Source organism: Gallus gallus, chromosome 10, assembly GCF_016699485.2.
Source record: "Gallus gallus isolate bGalGal1 chromosome 10, bGalGal1.mat.broiler.GRCg7b, whole genome shotgun sequence".
NCBI classification, from domain to species: domain Eukaryota; kingdom Metazoa; phylum Chordata; class Aves; order Galliformes; family Phasianidae; genus Gallus; species Gallus gallus.
In genome coordinates this window covers 6,592,639-6,612,740 of record NC_052541.1, presented here as the reverse complement: position 1 = coordinate 6,612,740, position 20,102 = coordinate 6,592,639, and the positions used below count along the sequence as shown (strand labels likewise).

Below are 20,102 nucleotides of genomic sequence, written 5' to 3'. Positions count from 1 at the left end.
GGACGCAGAGGTGTAATGGAGGTCACGGCGGTCACTGCGGCACCGGGCCGCCGTGGGCGGGAAATGGCGGCGAGCGGCGGGAGCGGGCAGCTCCCAGCGGGGGGCGGGCAGCCGGGCTGCTCAGCACGGGGGGAACACAGCGACCCTGCGTCCGCTGCAGGACTCGTTTTACCTGTACTTTTTACTTCAAATATGAAGAACACGTAGCAGAAACACAACCAATTATTACAGAACTTCGTGTTACATATATATGTGTGTGTGTATGTGCGCATTTAAATCCGAGTTAAGCACTTACAGAAATGAGCCTCAGCACCTGTAGCACCCAGGCAGACGTTCCCAGCGCGGCGAGGGCGGCCGAGCCGGCTCCACGCTCGTTCTGCCGGGCCGGCTCCACGCTCGTTCTGCCGGGCCGGCTCCACGCTCGTTCTGCCGGGCCGGCTCCACGCTCGTTCTGCCGGGCCCGCTCCACGCTCGTTCTGCCGGGCCCGCTCCACGCTCGTTCTGCCGGGCCGCACGTCCGCCTCCACTCCGCACCGCGGCTCGGCTCTCCGCGCACACACGCCCGGACACCGCCGGAGCGCCCAACGGTCGCAGCGCGCGCCCCCAGCTGAGGCGGCTGCCACGCGCCGCTGCGTGGCCGTTTGGGCGCCAAAGCCACGAGGCAGCAGCGGGGCGCGAGGGCAGGAAGCGCGGGGCTGGGCAGCTGCCTCAGAACCAAACGGAAAGAGCACGCGCTTTTCCTCGCGGCAGAAATGCTCCGTTACCGCTGAAGGAGCTGCGAGAACTTCACCTGCAGAAGATTCCAGAAGCAGGAGCCGTTCCGTGCTGCTGGCACGGCGGTAGGAGCGAGGTGTGCGCGCAGCTGTGAGCCGACAGCCCCGCGCCTCACCGCCCGCAGCTGCTGCCGTGGGTCTACTCAATAAACCCCACCACGCCGGTTCGTCTTGAATTAACTTTATTTTTCCAAATAATAAAAAATAAATTAGTCATAAACAAAAATAGTTAACACTTTTTCATCAAAGAGAAAATGTATACAGTATGAAATGGATGCTGTACAGGTCTGGTTCAGGGGCATTGCCACGGATACGTATTCCTGAACGAGTCAGAAAGCGATCTGCCTATCCTCCCCTTCAATTCACTCCAGGAATGGGCTAATCAGAAGGCTTAGAAAATTATATTATCGATTTACAGTATGACATATATACAAAAATACATATGTAATACTTGTGCTATAAAATTCCATAAAAGCTGGGTCAGTATAATGGAAGAGCTGGACAAAAGGTGAATAGTATATGTAAATAAATACATATTAGGTCCCTTTTAATAAACATCTGCATATTCTAAATATTGGAAGCATTTTGGTGCAGCAGCCGGTTCCGTACACACCGCTCAGAATACAAATCTCCCATAGACATCTTGTATTTACAAATAACAACAAAATAAGTTATAATAAAGTATATCCTTCTTCTGCCAAAATCAATTATCAGGGTCGAGCAGAAATAAACTTTTTAATATATAAAAATGTTCTGGTTTTTTTGTCACTCATAGTGTTAGGTTTACTGATCCATGCAGGTAAGGAGGGCTTCACACCCTCCCAATCCTCTGCGTGGAGCCCAAGTGTGGGCCTTACAGGCTTGCACGTACCCAGCGCCGCCACTGCAGGACTACGTCTCACAAGATCCCAACACAGCACAGACGAAACAGCCCAAGCAGTAAGGAAGACTGTCACTGCAAGGTGACTGATTCCTCAAAATTAAGCTCTCCTCTGAATATATTGGTAGGTTGATTTATAACTCATTACAGTGAATTGGGATACAGAAGACTGGAAAGTTGCATTCTTAACTTCTCATTGCTACAAGCTGATAAGCAAAGATCCAAGTTCAGTCTGGTGTGAGTTCTTAAATTAAGTTTTCTTCCTTTCTCCAGGCCCGAATTTCACCCACACTATTAAGATAATGCTGACAACTTTGCTTTAAGATATACTAAATAAACTGAAAATGATTATTGGTTGACTTTTCATTTCAGATAGAGAACATACAATGTAACCACGTTTACTAAACAACATGGTTCACACAAACATGTTCTGTATGCCATGTTAGGGATATAGGAAGTTTATTTCTGTGCTCAGAATTTCATGTTTTGTGTTTCAAACACAAAAGAAAGCCCCGGAGAGCACAATTTACTACTTAATGGATGTACAGGTTAGTAAGAGTGAAGGCAAGATACTCCTTCAAGAAGGCACAACCTCCATAGCTATTTAGAAGTTCTATTAGCCATGAGCTGCTTCCAGCCCCTACCTCCTTCCTCCCTCTGTGATGACCACTGACACTTTCAACCATAACTGCTCCAAAAGTAATGCCTCCTGTGTTTATAATCTTGGCCCATGACATCAGAGGCGAATGTTGGTGGAATGGCAGCAGAGGATGAAGGGTGAAGGTCCCCATCAATGTTCCATTACATTTTGGTGCTGTGCCACAGACTGCAGCAGAGGGGCAGCCTGACAAAGTGTCATCTGACATGGAAGTGCATATGAAGCAAAAGTGTGGAACTGAATTCCTCCATGCAGAAAAAATAGTCACTGACATTCACTGACACTTTCTGAATGTTTATGGAGACAAGCCATATTCTGGATGGCCATGCACAGCTGTCACATCACAAAACAAAGAGCATCTCCATCAGCTCATCCACATGAATTGGCTAATGGTGGTTAGTATGTTGAAAAAGACTGTTTTGTAGCTGATAATATGCTCTATCAATTACTTAATATGTTCTTTGTATCAGTTGTAGTTTCCATGGAAATAAATAGGAGGCATTACTTTCAGAGCAACCCACATGAGACTCAGACATACATAAAGTAAGCAGCACAGTTCTGCCAACATTGCTGCCCCATATGGTCTTCTGTTCTATAAATTTCATGTACTTACCAGAGTCAAGGCTACACTGACCACTTTTATCATGTATAGGTGAACAAACAAGCTAGAATCCCTCTTTGCAATAACAGGTCATTAACTCAGCATGTTCTGCAACACATTCTGCTTTTTCTTTAGAGAAAAAAGCAACTCTGAACTGCACCATATTACCATAAAAGTCAGATCTAACCAACAACATTGATGTTAAGCACTGCTTCATTCATACAGAAAGTTCTCAATTTGCTGATTCACTCAAGCAGTGGGGAAAAGAAGAAAAAAGATTATGTAACAAGGAAGACACTAGTTCCCCATGCAGGGATGCTGGGGTAGTCCTGCATTAAGTCAGAGAGCAAAAACACTTTAAGGGTAGTTGGCTTGCAAAAACACCCACATCTTTCACACTGCACTTCCCAGGACTCTACTGCTAGACACAGGGTCATTCCCACAGGAGCAAACCTCACGCTTCCACACTACACACTGTCTTCAGTTTCTCAGCTAGCGAGAGGGAGAACTCCATAAATTCAACCCTGCTAGCAAGTGTTGTCAAATGTAGCACACAACTGCTATATGCAACCAATTCCACCTGCACATACTTAGACCTGGCACTGAGTAGGAGGTAACAAACCACGATGGACCCCTGATAGCAATAAACAACTGCACAAACAGTCTTCATTGTAGGAAGAGAGTGCTTGAGACACAGAACCTGCTCTACATGGAGCTGATTCTATCCAGCTGCATGTGTGGAAGATATGAAAGCAGTATGCCTTTTTTTCCCCCTACAAGCAGTTATACTGATTAAACTCTATAATAATCAAAAATCTAACGCAGTTTTCTCACACTAACTCTGGTCTTCCTGCATTGTATAAAGTAAAAATCCGGAAGGTAAGGAAGCATTTTTTCAATTTTTTTCCTGAGGGATTTTGATTGATTTTAAAATACCAATAAAAGGAAATATAAACAATCACAAAAGCCTGAATCAATTTTTACTTATATTTGTTTTAAACTAGATCTAACTTTACTGCATCCATGAAGGTCAACTGTCATTTACAGTAAAATCATGAAATCATCAGGCCCCTGTGGGCATCATCCTAAGACAGTACACTGCTCCATTAAAGCAAATGCTATACTCACAATTTTGAAAATGCACTTTGTGTGACAGTGGAATATTAGCACAGCACTTGCTCTGTGTAGGTAATATTAGTTCTACATCAAGCTGATGAAAGAAGAGTTTGATAGTTCATATTTCAGGAACGAGTGTTTTGATTTTACTGAAACATGAGAAGAGATGATAAACGATCAAGTTAAGCAAGATTTTAGCAGTTTCCATATCACCAGATGTTCAATTAAGTGATGCAATCTTTTTTAACTGGTACGTCTGAAATCTGTTCTTTAACTAAAAAACAAAACTCATGTATAATTGGTATAAACATAATTCACTGCATTCAATTCACAAAGCTCTACAGCTTAGGAGTAACACAGGATTATATCACTACATATATATTCTTTGATATTTAGCTCCCATTCATTGTTTACTTTAGTGGCAGCTTAATGATGCCTACATGATGATAATCCTTGTAAAATAACCCAATGGTCATATATTCCAGAGCATAACAACAGATTTTATGAAAGACCAGGATCACCTGTCTGCTTGCTGACTTGCCTTCTGCACCGTATGTGCAAGCAGGTTATTGTCTATGAATCGTTTGCAAACCTGATTACTTCCACGTATTTCATTCTCACTGCAGTTGACAGTAATTCTGTTTATGGAACAAATATTTTCCTCAAGCTGACAGGATATCTTCCTTGACACAAAAGAGATAACAGCAAAAATTATATACTGTATGTCAAGATCTGCTGCAATGAAACACTGAGATGAAAACCTATACTTACAAATACTGGATTCCAGAGCTATTATACTGCACTTTCTCCATATCAGTCTTTGGTCAAGAATTTAAGGAATATACAATATGATCACAAATCTTTAAGTTATCCTCGTGGATAGATTTTCATAATTCAAGGAAACAGAACTGCAAAAGTTTTGTGAGATCATATTAAAGGTTTTCTAATTAGCATGTCTGTTTCTAGAGGCTTTATGTCACCAATTATAGTGAAAAAGTTCAAGACATGGTATACAGAAACATCCAATGATGTTAATGGTTTATAATCACAAACGTTAACTTCAAAGTTCAGGGGAAACACTTCTTAATACTTCATTGTGGCTGAAATACATTCTTCATGAGTGACTGAATCAAAATATCTAAGGTTTGTCTCAGTCCAATGCAGCTTTTAGAGTAGAGGAGTTCTACCTTCCTTCCTGTGCTCATAGTTTCCAGAATACGAACTGGTGTGACTAGTAGCACAGCAGTAACCTTTGCCTCCCAGTGCCCTTTCTTCCACATCATATCTACCCAAGTGGTAAAAAGAAAATAAAAACAGATGCACATTTACAGGTGGATCATCTAGGATGGGCTCTGATACAAATCCTAAATGAGCTTCAAATATGCCTCTTTATGAGTAGCAGGACCTCTTAATCACTGTACTATCGCATCACTGGGAGAGGCTTAACACATTATTAAAACTGCTTTTCAATTCAGGCCACAGGCACCTTAAAATAGATGTGCCGCTGGATATCACTATTTTGAAGGCAATAACTAGTTGAATGAGCAGAGATATTAATTTCTGCCTTCAGCCTTATTTAAACATTTGAATGACTTCAGAGGTAAAAGCTAGAGAATGTGCAGATAACGCAAAAATTTTCATTTGCATTGCACAGCACATTCTACTTACCTTTACCAAATCACAAGGCTGAGTACAGTAATTACAGAAATGAAAAATCATCACATAAATTCACTGAATCATAGTCTTATTGCTTATTCCAACTTCAATGCAAATTAAACTCTACTGACAGACACTCAGCACGCAAGCGGAGCTGTTCTTGAGTAGTATAGAGTGGTATGAACAGACCTAATGAATGAAACATTGCCTAAAAAAGACAAATAACTGATCAAAACCTGAAAAACACCAATAGTTGAGATCATCTTATTACAAACACTCAGCTACCACACTTATAGAGCATAAGGATACAAAGAGCAACAGACTACTATAAAGCACAGACGTGTGCATCTGTTGGTGGTTGCTTCAGAAGGCTCTGATATGCAGACAACATCTAGACGTGGTATTTTTGCATGGTCCTAGTTAAGCAATAGTGCAGAGGCAAGTCATTAGGCAAGGTATCAGTTCACTGAAAAACTGCCCTGCAGGAAAGAGACCTTGCCAATGGAAATACTTTTTTTTTTTTTAAACACCAGCAAAGGCTCCTCGCCCTTCTGGTAAATCTCATTGATGGCTGCAGCTGTTAAAGACTTAATGGGCTAGAGGCACTCTGGTAGGTAACATTTTAAAATCTATACAAAATTAGAAAAGTGTAACTCTAAGGGTTTATGAATTAAATATAAAGGCACTTTTTGGCAGTCAAATGTGTATATATTTGCTGCCTGAGGACAGGAAGTTAGCTAAAAGTATAAGTGAAAGAGTATAACCATTACTATTATGAATGGACTGAAGTAATTAAAAATATACATTTGAGTGCTAAAAAACTGAACATGAATGGGTCTCCAAGGGGTGGGTTCTTGGTAAAATAATTCTTCTCATGTGCATGTTTCACTGATTTCATCTACTACTTTAAGGCAGTTCAAAACACTCAAGTAAGAGTAAGCACTCAGAAAATAACATAGCAGTGGCACCCATACTGGTTAAACATCTGCAGTAATTCCCTAGCTCTGATTCTTTTTTAAACATTAATTTCATAATTGTAAGGCTGGTATGTTCTTTAAATAATTATTCAACGAGGAGGTGCAAAGAATATTATCAATACACATTAATGCTTTAAAAAGATCATGGTTTTACAACAAACATTTTTAGAAAGATACAACTGCACAATAAATGTAACTGAAAGGATGTGGTGTCTTGACGTACTCAGCAGTATAAAAACCATCTCTTTAAGAAGCTAAAACCTGCTCTAGTCAGAACAGTAACACTGTTCAAGCTTCATGTGAAGACTGACATTGCTGCTTTGAGTAGAAGAGCATTTGTTATCTGTGTCCTAGAAGCCCAGATTGTCTATTTGCCACACGCGTACAGGATGCACAACAGGCTGTTTTGTAATAGGTGTAGACACAAAGCCGGGCCTGAACCACCACATTGCAATTGTAGTATTTATCTTTGCAGTTCTCATCTGTGGAAAAAAAAGGAAGAGAGAATAAACTGAAGAAAACAACAGCAGAATAATAAATAACCAACACCCTTTCCTCTATCATGTAACATTCCTTTAACCTATATTTAAATGTTCACTGTCAAATTAAAATAGGCTATCTACAAAAATAACGAGTTAGGTGATTAAAGTTTTTCCACATGTGATCAAGATATATGAAGACTCGGATGAAGTGTAACTATCCTCATATATACTTTAAAAAATTGGCTTAAATGAAAATGATTGGGAAGTTTCTAGTTTTCTCCACTTAGGTAACCTCCCCGCTTCTTTTTTAGATTCCTAGGTACTAAACTCTTGTGGCAGGGCACAGATGGCAACAGAACCTGCAAATATTAATTTTCAAGTAATGCCAAGCTTAAATGAACCACTGCTGAGTAAACCACCACCCTCATTACAAATACCGTGATTGGTTGAAAATAACCAGATTAAAACAAAACCGAAAACAATCAAACAAAACAATTGGTGTTCTTAACATTCCCCATTACTTCTTAAGCTGTTCTGATGTTGTCTGCTCACATTTTCAAGTTTTCCTTCACATACAACAGGTTTAGTTAGAAACAGATTCTAAGTGACAGCTAATATTTTCATACCATTAAGTGAACACTGAAACTAAGGCACTGAAAAAGACAAAATGACAAAATGCTAATATTGTTTATAAAAATGATCCATTCTGTACAAGCCTGTTGTAAATAGAAAAGAACAACAGTAATACAGTTATACAGCTGTACAATACTGGCATACTGGTTTTTAAAGTAATTAATGTTAAAGAATAATTCTCATTATTAAAATAGTTGTTGTAGAATATGAGTTCAAACTATTTCTGAATATTTGCATTTTCCTTTCCCTAGCTTTCTCATCACTGTGAAAGTCAAATCTGTCGGAGAAGAACAACTAATTTTAATGCCTGATAAACTTGATGTATTTACTGTGTAGAAAATAAAATGACTTAATTGTCCTTAAGGTCTTCAAAATCATGAGGAAAAAGTGTTCAAGCCACACTGGAAGTTTATAAAGAAGAAAAACAGTGTTTTCTGTTTATGTTCTTACATTAAACATTAAATTTTATTGTTTATTAGATGTAATGTTATTGTTTATTATAGAACCTATTACCAAACACGCTATATGATACCTGATCTTTTGTTCTTGGTTTTTTTTTTCAAGAATCTACAAAGAGAAACAACTGAGAATGCAAGGAAGTTGTATAAAAACACCAGTTTGTGCCATTTCCACAGAAGCATATTTCTCACATTCGTGGCAACTTTAAACAAAAGCCAGTTTTTTAGGTACTTCAAAGTAAAAAGAATTTTCAATCAGAAATGAAAACAAAAACCTTCTTTCAACCACAAAAAAAGAGCCAAAGTTTGTGTAAAAACAAAACTCTGTACTTGAGAAAGAAAAACTCTACAACCTCTTTCTCCACTAGATGGAGTTCCATGGTTAAAACACAAAGTTCCTCTACTTTACCTATTTCAGGGATACAGTCGTGTGTGTTACATGGCTCTTTTTCTTCAGGTTTAAGTTGTGGATCACAGTGAGTACTGGTTGTCATGTCATCTGATAGACATCGTACCTCTCGAACTCTAAATCCTCCTTCACAGGACTTGGAACACTGCAACAGAAAACAATGTTCAGGAAGGCTGTATGGCATTTTGCTAATACAGAGACAAAAACGGGAACCTGAAAGGCACATCCATTGTAGTCTTTTATCAACTTCTCCACTTCTGTAGGTTTTTTGTTTCTAACTATAAAGTCCTTAACATAGAGGTGCAATTTCCTTTAAAGCTCAAATACATTCTTGTCTATAAGAGGAGCGACTGAACAAATAATGATGCTAGACTGCAACTGAAAGCACGCAAGAATGTTTCCCTTTCTGAATTTATTTGTTAGCTTCCTGTTTCTCTAATTAGACTTATTCTCCTCTACTTATTTATATATAATCTCTCAAATCTACCCTTTCCACAAGGTTCATACTCCTTACTACAACAACTTCCTGTGCTGAACTACTTGACTGCACTGGCCTTCACTGCCTTTTTGCCTCCATTTATATACAGTCAGGAATCATTTTAATTGCTGTTCCTGTAGTGCTTGCTTATTTTCCAATTCTTTCAGCATGATGATTTACTAAGCATTATAGGTTTCTTTTAGTTTCTAAAGAAAATATTTCTGCGTTCCTTCAAAATCTGTTTCAAAGCCAAAGACTTTTGTAATTGCCAGTCCTGGTATTTCCAAAGTCAATTATTACACAAATTATCATTGAAGCAAATCCCCTGTTGACTTTAAGAATTCTGTCTGAGCGAGGTCTTTCAGTTTTGGCTCACTGTCCAGTAAGACCTAAATGCTCACAAGCTTAATTAAACCTGGGTCATTTATAATTATTGAAACTTTAATAGCCCCAAAGTAGTCAGAATCTTTTCTGAGTTTTTTTGCATAGTTTTCTTTTTTTTTCCCCTAACATTGCAAAAACAGCGTATCACTAACATAAAATCAGGTATTGTAGCAAACTGAAATATAACTCAAATATTCCCAATAATAGAGTCTTAAAAGGTTCTCTGATCTTGACGTACAGCTCTTCTGAAATTTGGAAAGAACCAGCCCTTCTGCAACAGTAAAAGAATACATTCAGTATTTTAATTTCTCGTTACATGCCTATATAGAATACTGTAATTATCTTATATCAAATAGCAAAAAAAAAAAAAAAAACCAACCCAACTTTTATTGCAATTTGTAGAGATTTTAAAGTACTTAAAATGAGTTTTCTAATTAAAATTATCTAATCTAACAGTAAAGAATTAAAATAATCTACAGTAACATCAAAGGAGACACTTCAACCTACGTATCTTTATCATGAGAGTAATTTGCATCTTTACTTTGAAATAAACATCTATACACATCTGCAAAATAAGGAAGAAAGATTAGGATTTCCTTCATCAGATTTATTTTGTTAAAATCATTCTAGCTTCTTCTTCTCTGCTTTCCAGAGCTGTCGTTAGGACAGTCCAATATTTGATCACTTACTGAAAGTGGGAAAAAAAAGACAATCTTGTTTCACTTGGATGAGGAATTTTCCCAAGGTTCCTGACAATGGGAACTCAAACTGAAGCATAAGTTCCACTGAATCATGAGTAAGTACGTTTTCTTCTTAGTACAATGCCTATCCAAGGCTTATTTAATGAGTAACAGTTTTAACCCAATGTGGTTCCCCTTCAACATACATAGAAAAAGACATATCAAACAAAACAAGCCATAGAAAAGCACAGCAGACTTACTGTGCTCCATTCTGTATGAAACCATTTAGATCCACAGGGTTTGAGGTAGCAGGATTGCTGGCTGGGAGGTCTTTCCACATATGAGCATTCATAGGGGTTCAAAACATCAAAGTTGCCTTCAGTTTTCCTGACACAAATGACTTCCCTCTGTTGAGTTCCACCACCACATTCAGTAGAGCACTGTATCAGAGAACAAAAAAGTAGTGGGATTTGTTATTTTACTATGTCCTTCAACTCATTTCTGAAGTAATGTATTTGTCCACATCACCTATTCCTTAAATAAAAGAATACACACACACACACACACTTGTATTTAAGATTAATATTCACCACGAAAAGTTATAAACCATTGCTTCTTCCCTATTTTTGATTGCATATTTAGTCACCATCAAACAATACTCATCACCTTCTCTTAATAGGTTCTTTCCTAAGTAAAATTAATTTAACTATATCCTTCCTTCAATTTCTGGTATATGTATGACTTAAGGAGAAAGGAAAAGGGTGAAGTATTTCGTAGGTGCCTACCATAGGGATTTTATCACTGTGACCCAAAACAGCAACCCAGATAATCCTTGTCTTGTTATCATTTGTATATAGCATTGCCATAGTACCCAGCAGTCACAGTTAGGAACTAGTCACAAGAAAATGCTACAGGATATAGTAATGACTTAATTAATCAAATGAAAATGGATTCTAAGTTTTAGGTGCTATATATTTAACTTTAAATCTTAAAAATGGTTACAGGGGCTTAAACTGTACTGTTTGTATTTATTCCATGTGCTACAAAAGACTGAAAATGTATATCTAATTATTGTTGAGAAGAGTAAGAGATATGACTACAAGTGTACATTTGGAGAGGTGTAGAAGTTTCATTTTACCTGTAGCTACAAATAGAAATGGACTTGAATTTTTCTAATAAGAAGAGAAGCATAACTTACTTTCTTCATAAACAGTGTTACTGCTTCTGGCTGAAGCAGGGCTGCATGCACTGAACCTTTCTTTGAGGTTCCAAAGTTAGAGCACTGCTCTGGAGCTTTACACATCCCCACATTTTGTGGCTTAAAGAAAATGCCTTGATCTGCCAGAGTGTGCTTGTCATGTTTGCAAATGTCTATGTGTTGCAGTGTTGGTTCCAGGTCTGAAAAGCAAATTTAACTCACATGGACTCTCACTGCTCATTTAAAGGTTATATACACAATAATAACATTACTGGCACTTTAAAAATGTTTTTAAAGAAGATGACTACAGCAATGTATAGGTTTCTATGTTGCATAAAGGGATATGATTTTCAAAAGCTTATTCGAGACTTAAACAAGTAAATGTTGTTTCTATATATATATATATTGAGTGGAATTTGTGATACTGTCCAAAATGCAAGATAAATGAAAATGAATGCACCTAAACGAATTCTATACAAAGCAATGTAACTATACTTTCTCTTAACACTGAACATGTCCATCACTGCTCTCTTTTAATGTTTCTTCCAGCAGATGGTGTCTTAAAATTCTTGGCTCTCAGTAAGCACAATGCAGAACATCATCCACCAACGCTCCCTGCTCTGGTCTACTGACTGCCTGCTTCCATTACGGCATTTAAAGTCAGGATTTGGCTGGTAGAACAGATACTGTCAGACACTTCTTTCACATACAGAACAGCATATACATTGTTCCACTGCTATGCATCAAACATAACGCCATCTCATACAAACAAAGAAGGTGAATTAGACTTAAGAGAACAGGAAATTGTGAAGGAAAGAAACTTCCCTATTCAGACCAGAATGGAGAGAGCTAGAATGACCATATTGTACACTTCTTTCAGCAATAACAGGAATGGGTACAAAGTTCCTATTCACCTGCATGGAGCAGTGTAAGTAACAAGGCTCAGATTTTAAGCTATTAAAATTACATGTTTTAAATCTGAAGTTATTATTACTGTTCTACAACACAAATAATTATCACTTACACTTGGAAGCATTTGCATGTAAATGTCCATCTCAGCTGTACCAGTTTAATTTCCAACTCCTTACCAACTGGAATCTGAAACGCAGTGAGTTAAGAGCATAGCCAAGAGACTTTTCCCTAAGAACTTGAAGAAATGCAGTTGTGCAGGTGCCAGCCGTCATGTAGCTCAGAGAGCCTATACAAAGGGACATCAATGTCTGGGCACCAGCTGACAGCTTCTGAAATTCCTTTGATTCTGACAGTAGAAATGTTTAGTAAGAATGAGAAAGAATACTGATGTGATCAAGGAAACTGCCTTGAAAAAGGAACATCCCAATACTGGCCACTAACCAGATTTTGTTCTTTTCTTCAGTACAGTAAAAGCCAGCTTCTGGTTTTAGTCACTGCTATTGACTATCTTTTGGCTATTGTCTATACCCATCCCATAGATATACATGATTACAAAGGATCTAACTTAACTGCTTTCTGTCATCTCATTTCATAAATATGCTGGGTCAGTAGAAGAGAAATAAAAATTCAGGTAAGGAGAAAAGAAGACAGTCTTATTTTCATCAAAGTAAAAAAAAAAAAAACAACACAAAAAAAAGCAGGTGAAGAAAAGCAGAGAACATTACTTCAGTAAAACACAGAAAAAAGATATCCAAGCATTCCACAGAGATGTAGAAATATCTCAGGGCACACATCTTCCTTGTATGGGAAAAAAAGAAAACAGATTAAAATGCTCACAGAAAACATACAGATTTGTTAAATGTAAAGCTTACCTGTGACCAGCTCCCAGCAAACCACTCCACTTTACCAGCACAGGGCCCATTATTACAGGGAGTTGTTTCAGAGGGTCTGTTATTGCCACAGCCTTCCAGAGGCAAACTGCTGACATGATTGGTCATACAAACCACTGAGCGTGTGCGGATCCCATCACCGCATTCTGCAGAACACTGAGAGGAGAAGACACAACACGTAGTCAGCAGTCCATCCTCCAGAGCGCACAGTGAAATGAGAAGGAACAACACTCACAGAAAATAAATTAATGGGACATCAATTAGTTTTACTTGTATTTCAATTGCAGCAAATCAACTTACAGTCTTACACCTTTTAGTTCAGTACAACTAGTATGTGTCCCTTACAATCACAAATGAAAGAACTAGAAAAAAATATATATTTCTCATAGCTTTTTAAAAATATTCCTAGTTTTCCTTCCATCTTCCTGTCTGTTAATATTTTGGATTTTAATTTTACACGCTTCCTTCCTATCAATTAATGCATCTGAGAAGTGACAGTTTTAACAAGCAGCTTTTCAGTAAGCAGTGCTGGGAGCTCCTCCTCTGACCATTCAAGCTGTCAGCCAGGAGAGCTCTTACACTGATAAAAAAGGATGAGGTGAGGAAGACTCCGAGTAAGTGCTGTTGGCATTGGGAAAAAAATGACAGCATTGCCCATCCTGGAACTTTTCCACAGTGCTAGTTGATAGAGCACAAGAGCACAGTAAGTAGAAAATATAAACTTCTGTGACAAGTAGTTTCCAAAGACTGCGGTAAGCCTTCTGCAAATTATGGTAGTGGTCACTATTTATTACCCACCATGTTTTAATTGCAGGTTATAAAAGTATAGTTTTAACAGAAGAGGTGAACATAAAGTTTATTTAAATTCAATGTTGCATGGTGGTAATATGACATCCCAATAACTAATATTCACCACTTCCAAATTTTCCCTGCTAAATTTTGTAAGCCTTTATTAAATAGCGATGGTACGCAGATTTGTATGCCACACATTCCAGGACAGCATGTATACAATTCATAAATCATGCATGACAAATTCCATTTACCAGGATTCTCTATGCCCTTATAACCTGGTTATTCACCTACATCAGTCAGAAAGTGTCTGATAATCCACTGTTCTGGGCAGCATCAAACTGTTGGCACTTCAAGAATAGAGTAATGCCCGGGAAAAATGTATTTGATATTTTATCTCTAGACTACAAAAATAAAGACAAAATACATGCAGCTTGCTAACAGGTGTGTACATAATTGGATTTAAATAGTTACAAGCAATTATATGCACAAAGAAAACCACAAGTATGCAGAGTAAAGTATGGGAAAAAAACATACATTTGATTAATGTGTCAGATATTATTCTTAACATACAAAATAAGTAACTAGGAGAAGCAATGCATTACTTTCACAATGAACAGAACGTTCTTTGTGAATCAATGTTGCACTAGATATTCCTTTTAAAGAAAAGTAAGAATGATTCTAAGGATTGGCAATGAAACACAGAACTGAGTTGGCTCCCACTGGCTCCACATCCCATAGTTCAAGTACAGAACAGCAGATGCCGCTACCAATAAGCAGACCAATCAATGCAGATATTCCCCACCTCTCAGAGACACCAGGGACTAAATGTACAATTGGCTGCAAACCAGTCTTTCATCACTCACACCAACTAATACTGGTTGTTTGTCTGAAATATGTAGTTGTGTTATATTTATTCAATAGATACAGTAAAGAAAAATATTTCCTCCTGTCACCAAGTCAGTTTCTTTGAGAAGACATTCAAACACAAGGACAAAGTCCTGCTGAAATGGAATCCCTAGCAAGCTTAAAAAAGTAATTAAACTTTTTACAAGTACTTTTTAAACAGTATACAATTCTGGAATAACTAGAAATTCAGAATTTGAAGATGTTTATGTATTCCACCAGAGTAGGAAAAAACTGCTCACAGTTTGGAATGACTCCTTCCTGCATCTGCAAGATCAAATAACTGAGCATCTCTTAAATGATTCCTATAAGTAACATAATGAACCTCATATTTCTTGGTGGTGCACAACAAAATTTTCCATTTTCATATAGACAGAGTAAAATAGACTCAGCTCCTCAGCAAACCAAATTTGATGACTGAGGAGGTCTTTCCAAGGTAAATTGACAGCGTTTTGGAAACACTGGGATGATGTACATTGTGCTAGCACTGAACATTTTCTCCTTTATGTAAACTAAACCTAAACTAAACCTATTTCAAAATGTTCCACTCCTAGGTAAACTGATTAACTGAGCCTCATAAATGGCTGCCTTTCAAACCCACTGTACTGAAATAAGCTTTCTGCCTGTTCATATTTTATCCCAGGGAAGTTTGTTCAAATACATTATGCACAGAAAAGTATGCATCTACTCTGCAAATACTTTTCTTATTTCTAGAGTAATTTCCATTTGACAATCTAATTTGCTTTTCTGCTTTTCAAACAAAACGGAGCTGAGAATAAGTTTAGTCAATAAATTAATCCAGAAAATCTCCACAGTATTATGTTTTAAATGATTATGTATTAACTGGGCTTACATATCAAAGGAAATACCAAATGGGAAGGCGTTGGATTGCCCCACCCTCGGCCATAAGATTTTACTACAGATTAGCTACCCTCAGAGGATTTATACAGCAAACTTAAACCTGAATGTTTCAGAGTTAAGGTTTCCACACACACACACCCCTTCTTTTTTTTTTTTTTTTTTTTTCCTTCCTTCCAATAAAAATCTTCCCTGTGAAAGCCATAATTTCCAAAGTTCAAGGAATTTAGTAGGGAGTGTTTGGATAGTAAATCCTCTCCCTTTGGTTTTTGCAATTGACACACCCACTACTTTCAATTTTGTGCCCTTGATTTGTCACATTAATACATGGTGACTGCCATAGCCTAACAGTGTACGGCATGTTTTGTTACAAAACCTGAAAAGAGCTTTTGTGATCTGCAACTTCTCTTTTCTGATCCTATTATTAAAGATATTTTGTTTCACTTTCTTGCTTTAATTGGCAGAAATTCCTTCAGAAATGTTAGTCTGTGGAACACCCTCCCTAATTTTAAGGAGTCTGTCATTTCCTGTCTTCCTGGTTGTCCTTCCTTCATCAATGCAGTTTTAGAAGCTTTCCATTCCCATTAAAAAAAGGAAAAAAAAGAATAAAAAAAGGTATCAATGTTCTGACAGCTGCCAGAAAACAATTTTGACATCAGACCAAGAGCACGAGGCTAGCTGCTGCTAACTTGAAAAACTGTAAGTGGAAGCCTGAAATTTTGTCCCACCCACACGGAATGGTCAAGCAAGTCAAAGCCTTGAAACTATGCCAGTTCCCTTTCACTAATGCACCAGTACTACTCATTGCCCTCCACTGGGACAAGCATAACTCATGGGAAAGAAGCAGAAACAAATCTACCATCCAACTCGAGAGTTCCTCTGACCAGTTACAGCCAATTTTGTTCCTGTAAAATGTTCCCCAATTTGGGCAGGATTTGCCTACTATAGTTAAGCCTTCACCTTCATTATAATTTAAAATGCATTATTCTACTGATGTTACACTACTGCAAAAATGAAATTGAAGACCCATTTATGAAACATCTTAATATTGTTTGCCTTCTGAAAAGGCTGGTGTCATGATCCTTTCAGATAACAGATTTTAGAGAGATTTTGTGAGCTCTGGTTTATCAGTAGAAAAATAAGAGCCATGATTTCAGAAGCTCGCTTCCAGCCCCAGTTCCAAGACATGGGACGCAAAGAACATCAACGCTGTTGAGAACAGTCTTGATTTCTAAAAAACAAAACAAAACAAACAAAAAAAAACAAGAAAAGAGGGGCTGTGTCTGAAGTATCCTCATGTACTGCCAAACTTTAAGATACTGTTACTTAAATGATTTCCCTTCAGAGTGCATCAACCTGTATAGTAGACGCTGGATCAGAAGTCAGGCTCATCCTGCGTTTACTCAAGCAGACCATCCTTCCAAGGTAACAAAAGTTTAGAAATAGGCTTAGACACTTCAGTGGGAGCATGACTGCTTCTACATATGCACTGCTACTTTCCTTGTAAGTGGCTGCTAACACTGTTGCTACTTATGTATTACAAATGAAGTCTGAAGTATTCCAGTTCAGAATAAACAGCTCCAGCCTTTGAAGTGGTAAGGATGTCTCAGAGCACCAGTAGGGCTGATTGGCCCTAACAAGGCTTGCCCATGCTCTCCACCTACACCCCCAGGTCATAGGCCCAGGGGCTCCCATTGAGCTCTATTCCTATGTGCCTGTCCTCAGCCACAGCTTTGCCATGGGCCTCACTGATTCTTCACCCTTGGAATTGCTTCCCAGCTTGATCTTAACCCGGTCTCATCACCGCGGACCTGCCTAGCAAGCTCTGGTCTATGTCTGACTCTGGTTACTGTCACTGGACCTAACCTGGATTAATTTCTCAGCTTCAGCTTGTACCTGCCTCATCACCATGTTCTTCTCTCTTTTCGACTCTCCACCTGGCTGCTCTGGCCACTGAACTGGAAATGCTGCAGGCCCTGGCTGGCAAAGCCCCTGCCATGATGACTTCCGTGTCATGTTTCACTTCAGGTTACCAAACTGGACAAAGCAGAAGGCTTTTTATCTATTTATCTAAAATCCTACAGAGTGCACAAAGTTAATGAGTTATAGAAAGCACTCAAAATTCAAAGTCCAGAAACAGGTTACATATGTCACTGCAGAGTTGGGCTTGAATAATTAATCCTGCTGAGAAGGCTTTTGGAGTTGATTTCTACTTCCACAGTGGAGCATCAGTAACGTTAGTGTTGCTGAGTATATGGGCAAACCTAACTTCCAATAGAATATAAGAAGGAGAGAACATTCTTTTCAGATATATTCAAACACATTCAAAGTGGGCTACAGGTAAAAAGTGAAGAAGGCTGTCAGTTTTGGGCTTGGGATGATGACATCGATTTGCCTGAATGAGGCCGTTAGGGCAGCTAGGAAAAAGTAAAAAAGTAAAAGGTTCTCCCTTCCATGTGTTAGATCTCCCAAAACATGATGAAGGCTTATATGAGGCTCTTGGCAGGTGAATAGATAGAGATCCAATGGTAGGCATAATGGAAATAATAGAACAATAGATTTTAAAGTATTTCACCTTGGAAACAGCAGTGCCTCCATACATGATTTTGATTTAGTTTTATTTCTGGGAGACATGAAACAGCAGGTTATACAAATATTAGAAGTTAAATATTTTCAGTATTTTTGTGAACACCGGGTATCTTTGTAATTAATGTCATTGTTCTGTGATGAAATACTAGCCTGCCTTACTGTAATTCTAATCTCTGCATCATTTCCAGTATTAAGTTGCCCATCTTTCCTTTAAAACCAAAGATACGACAGCATTGTGCATTCACCAGAACTCTCTTATCTAGCTTTAAGCAAAGCAGTTTGCTTTTGGCAGTTAGAAGTAGTTCAGAAAGTCTAAAGCAAATGAATTCTGTCAAAGAGAGATCAGCTGAGGAGAAGAAAAAACATTCTCTGTAGGTTTTGGCCACTCTCCTATCCATGTCTCCTTCAAAACTCTCCTGGCTATGCATTTCATTTTGCAAATCATGAAGTTAGTCACAAATTTATGCATAGAGAACTTCTGCTTTCATATGATTTCCACATGAAATCCAGAGAAAGTGATATTTAGTTTTGTTTTTAGTTTAAATTGAAAGCAGCGATAATAAAACATAGCAAAACACTTGCACAAGCTCCAAGGTGGTCTCTTTGCCTTTATCCTTTCAGCAGCTAGGAGATTTTACTTGCGCTATACAGATTTTAATAAAAAGCTGGGAAAGAAGAGTGTGAGCTGCAATGCACTTTGGTGGTTCCACCTTTGACCGGTCAACACACCCACTTTTATCTGTTAGGAAATGTTGTGGGTGTGTGAGGAATAAAGCACTAATTTTTACGAAGCACACTGTAATTCTCTAACGAAAGACACTACAGAAGTGTTCTGCAGTATACTGGAAGCACTGCACTTACTCCTTTTAAAAAAAGTGAAATGCAGAGCACGTGTTTGATCATTCTGGATTTTGATTCCTGATGAGTAACAGTTTTCTTTCTTCTTTATAGTTTATTTTGGCTCAGAATCTCATTAACATGTAAGAATTGTCTGTACTTTGGCTTTTTTCAAAGAATGCTGTAAATCTAAAACGACAAACAAGTAAATAGAGCAGATAGCAATGAGAAATGAATAAAAATGCAAGAGAATGCTGCAGATAGTTGGCAGAAAACACTGATGAATCTCCCACTGCTGTAAATCAGAAGAATGCAGTTCTCTGCTTCTGAGCCATAGGAGAAGTAATCTTTCCAGAAATTAGAGCTGTCAAACAATCAGTCATGTGAAATGTTTGCAACAATCTCATCTACTCCAGTCAATCTAGTTTTGTTGCTGAGTTCAGTAAGGTTCACTGGCATTACTGTGCTGATTAAAGCATGCAGATTGGTGGATCTCTGCAGTTTTAATTCAGTATTCCATCCAAAGAGAATTATGAGACAGGAAGCCAACTTCCACAAATGCGCTTAAGTACATCATGAAGGTTTCCCTAGATTGCCTAAAGGTAAATAGAGTTAAAGATAATGTAGAAGACAAAGCCATGAAGCTACAGCCAATCCTCTTCATTTATACTGAATATACAGAAATAAATGTATACATAAATGTACTACAAATGGGCACATACAAAGTCAGATGAGTCTTGCTAGAGACTTTTAACCTGTAGTCTTTCTTTCCCACTGAAATGAGTAAAAAAAATCTTTCAAATACAGCCTGGGAAATACGAGGATACGGAATTTACAACTACTTCAAGGATAAGCAACAGAACTTGTAATTTATGGAAAATATGTTGGCGGTTCTGAAATTAAAGTATCCTATTTATTTCCATGGAAACTAGAACTGA

General features: G+C 38.2%; 3 protein-coding genes across 7 annotated transcripts in view; 1 reads left to right on the top strand and 2 right to left on the bottom strand.

The window, feature by feature from the left end:
* Nucleotides 1–574, bottom strand: part of MYO1E (myosin IE) — a 220,193-nt gene extending 219,619 nt beyond the window's left edge. For both annotated transcript variants that reach the window (XM_413782.8, XM_046899260.1), the window contains exon 1: nucleotides 296–574. The gene's annotated coding sequence lies outside the window, so the exon portion shown is untranslated. The remainder of the gene's footprint in view (nucleotides 1–295) is intronic.
* Nucleotides 1–20,102, top strand: part of MPHOSPH10 (M-phase phosphoprotein 10) — a 1,076,704-nt gene that overhangs the window by 271,856 nt on the left and 784,746 nt on the right. The gene's annotated exons all lie outside the window — the stretch shown is intronic.
* THSD4 (thrombospondin type 1 domain containing 4) overlaps nucleotides 939–20,102 on the bottom strand; it is a 274,739-nt gene continuing 255,575 nt past the window's right edge. For all 4 annotated transcript variants that reach the window (XM_046899269.1, XM_025154005.3, XM_025154006.3 and 1 more), the window contains 4 exons: nucleotides 13,168–13,341; nucleotides 10,446–10,625; nucleotides 8,644–8,788; nucleotides 939–7,143 (listed from right to left, as the gene is read on the bottom strand). In XM_046899269.1, the coding sequence (XP_046755225.1) occupies nucleotides 7,001–7,143; nucleotides 8,644–8,788; nucleotides 10,446–10,625; nucleotides 13,168–13,341 (642 nt within the window). In that variant the 3' untranslated portion in view covers nucleotides 939–7,000. The remainder of the gene's footprint in view (nucleotides 7,144–8,643; nucleotides 8,789–10,445; nucleotides 10,626–13,167; nucleotides 13,342–20,102) is intronic.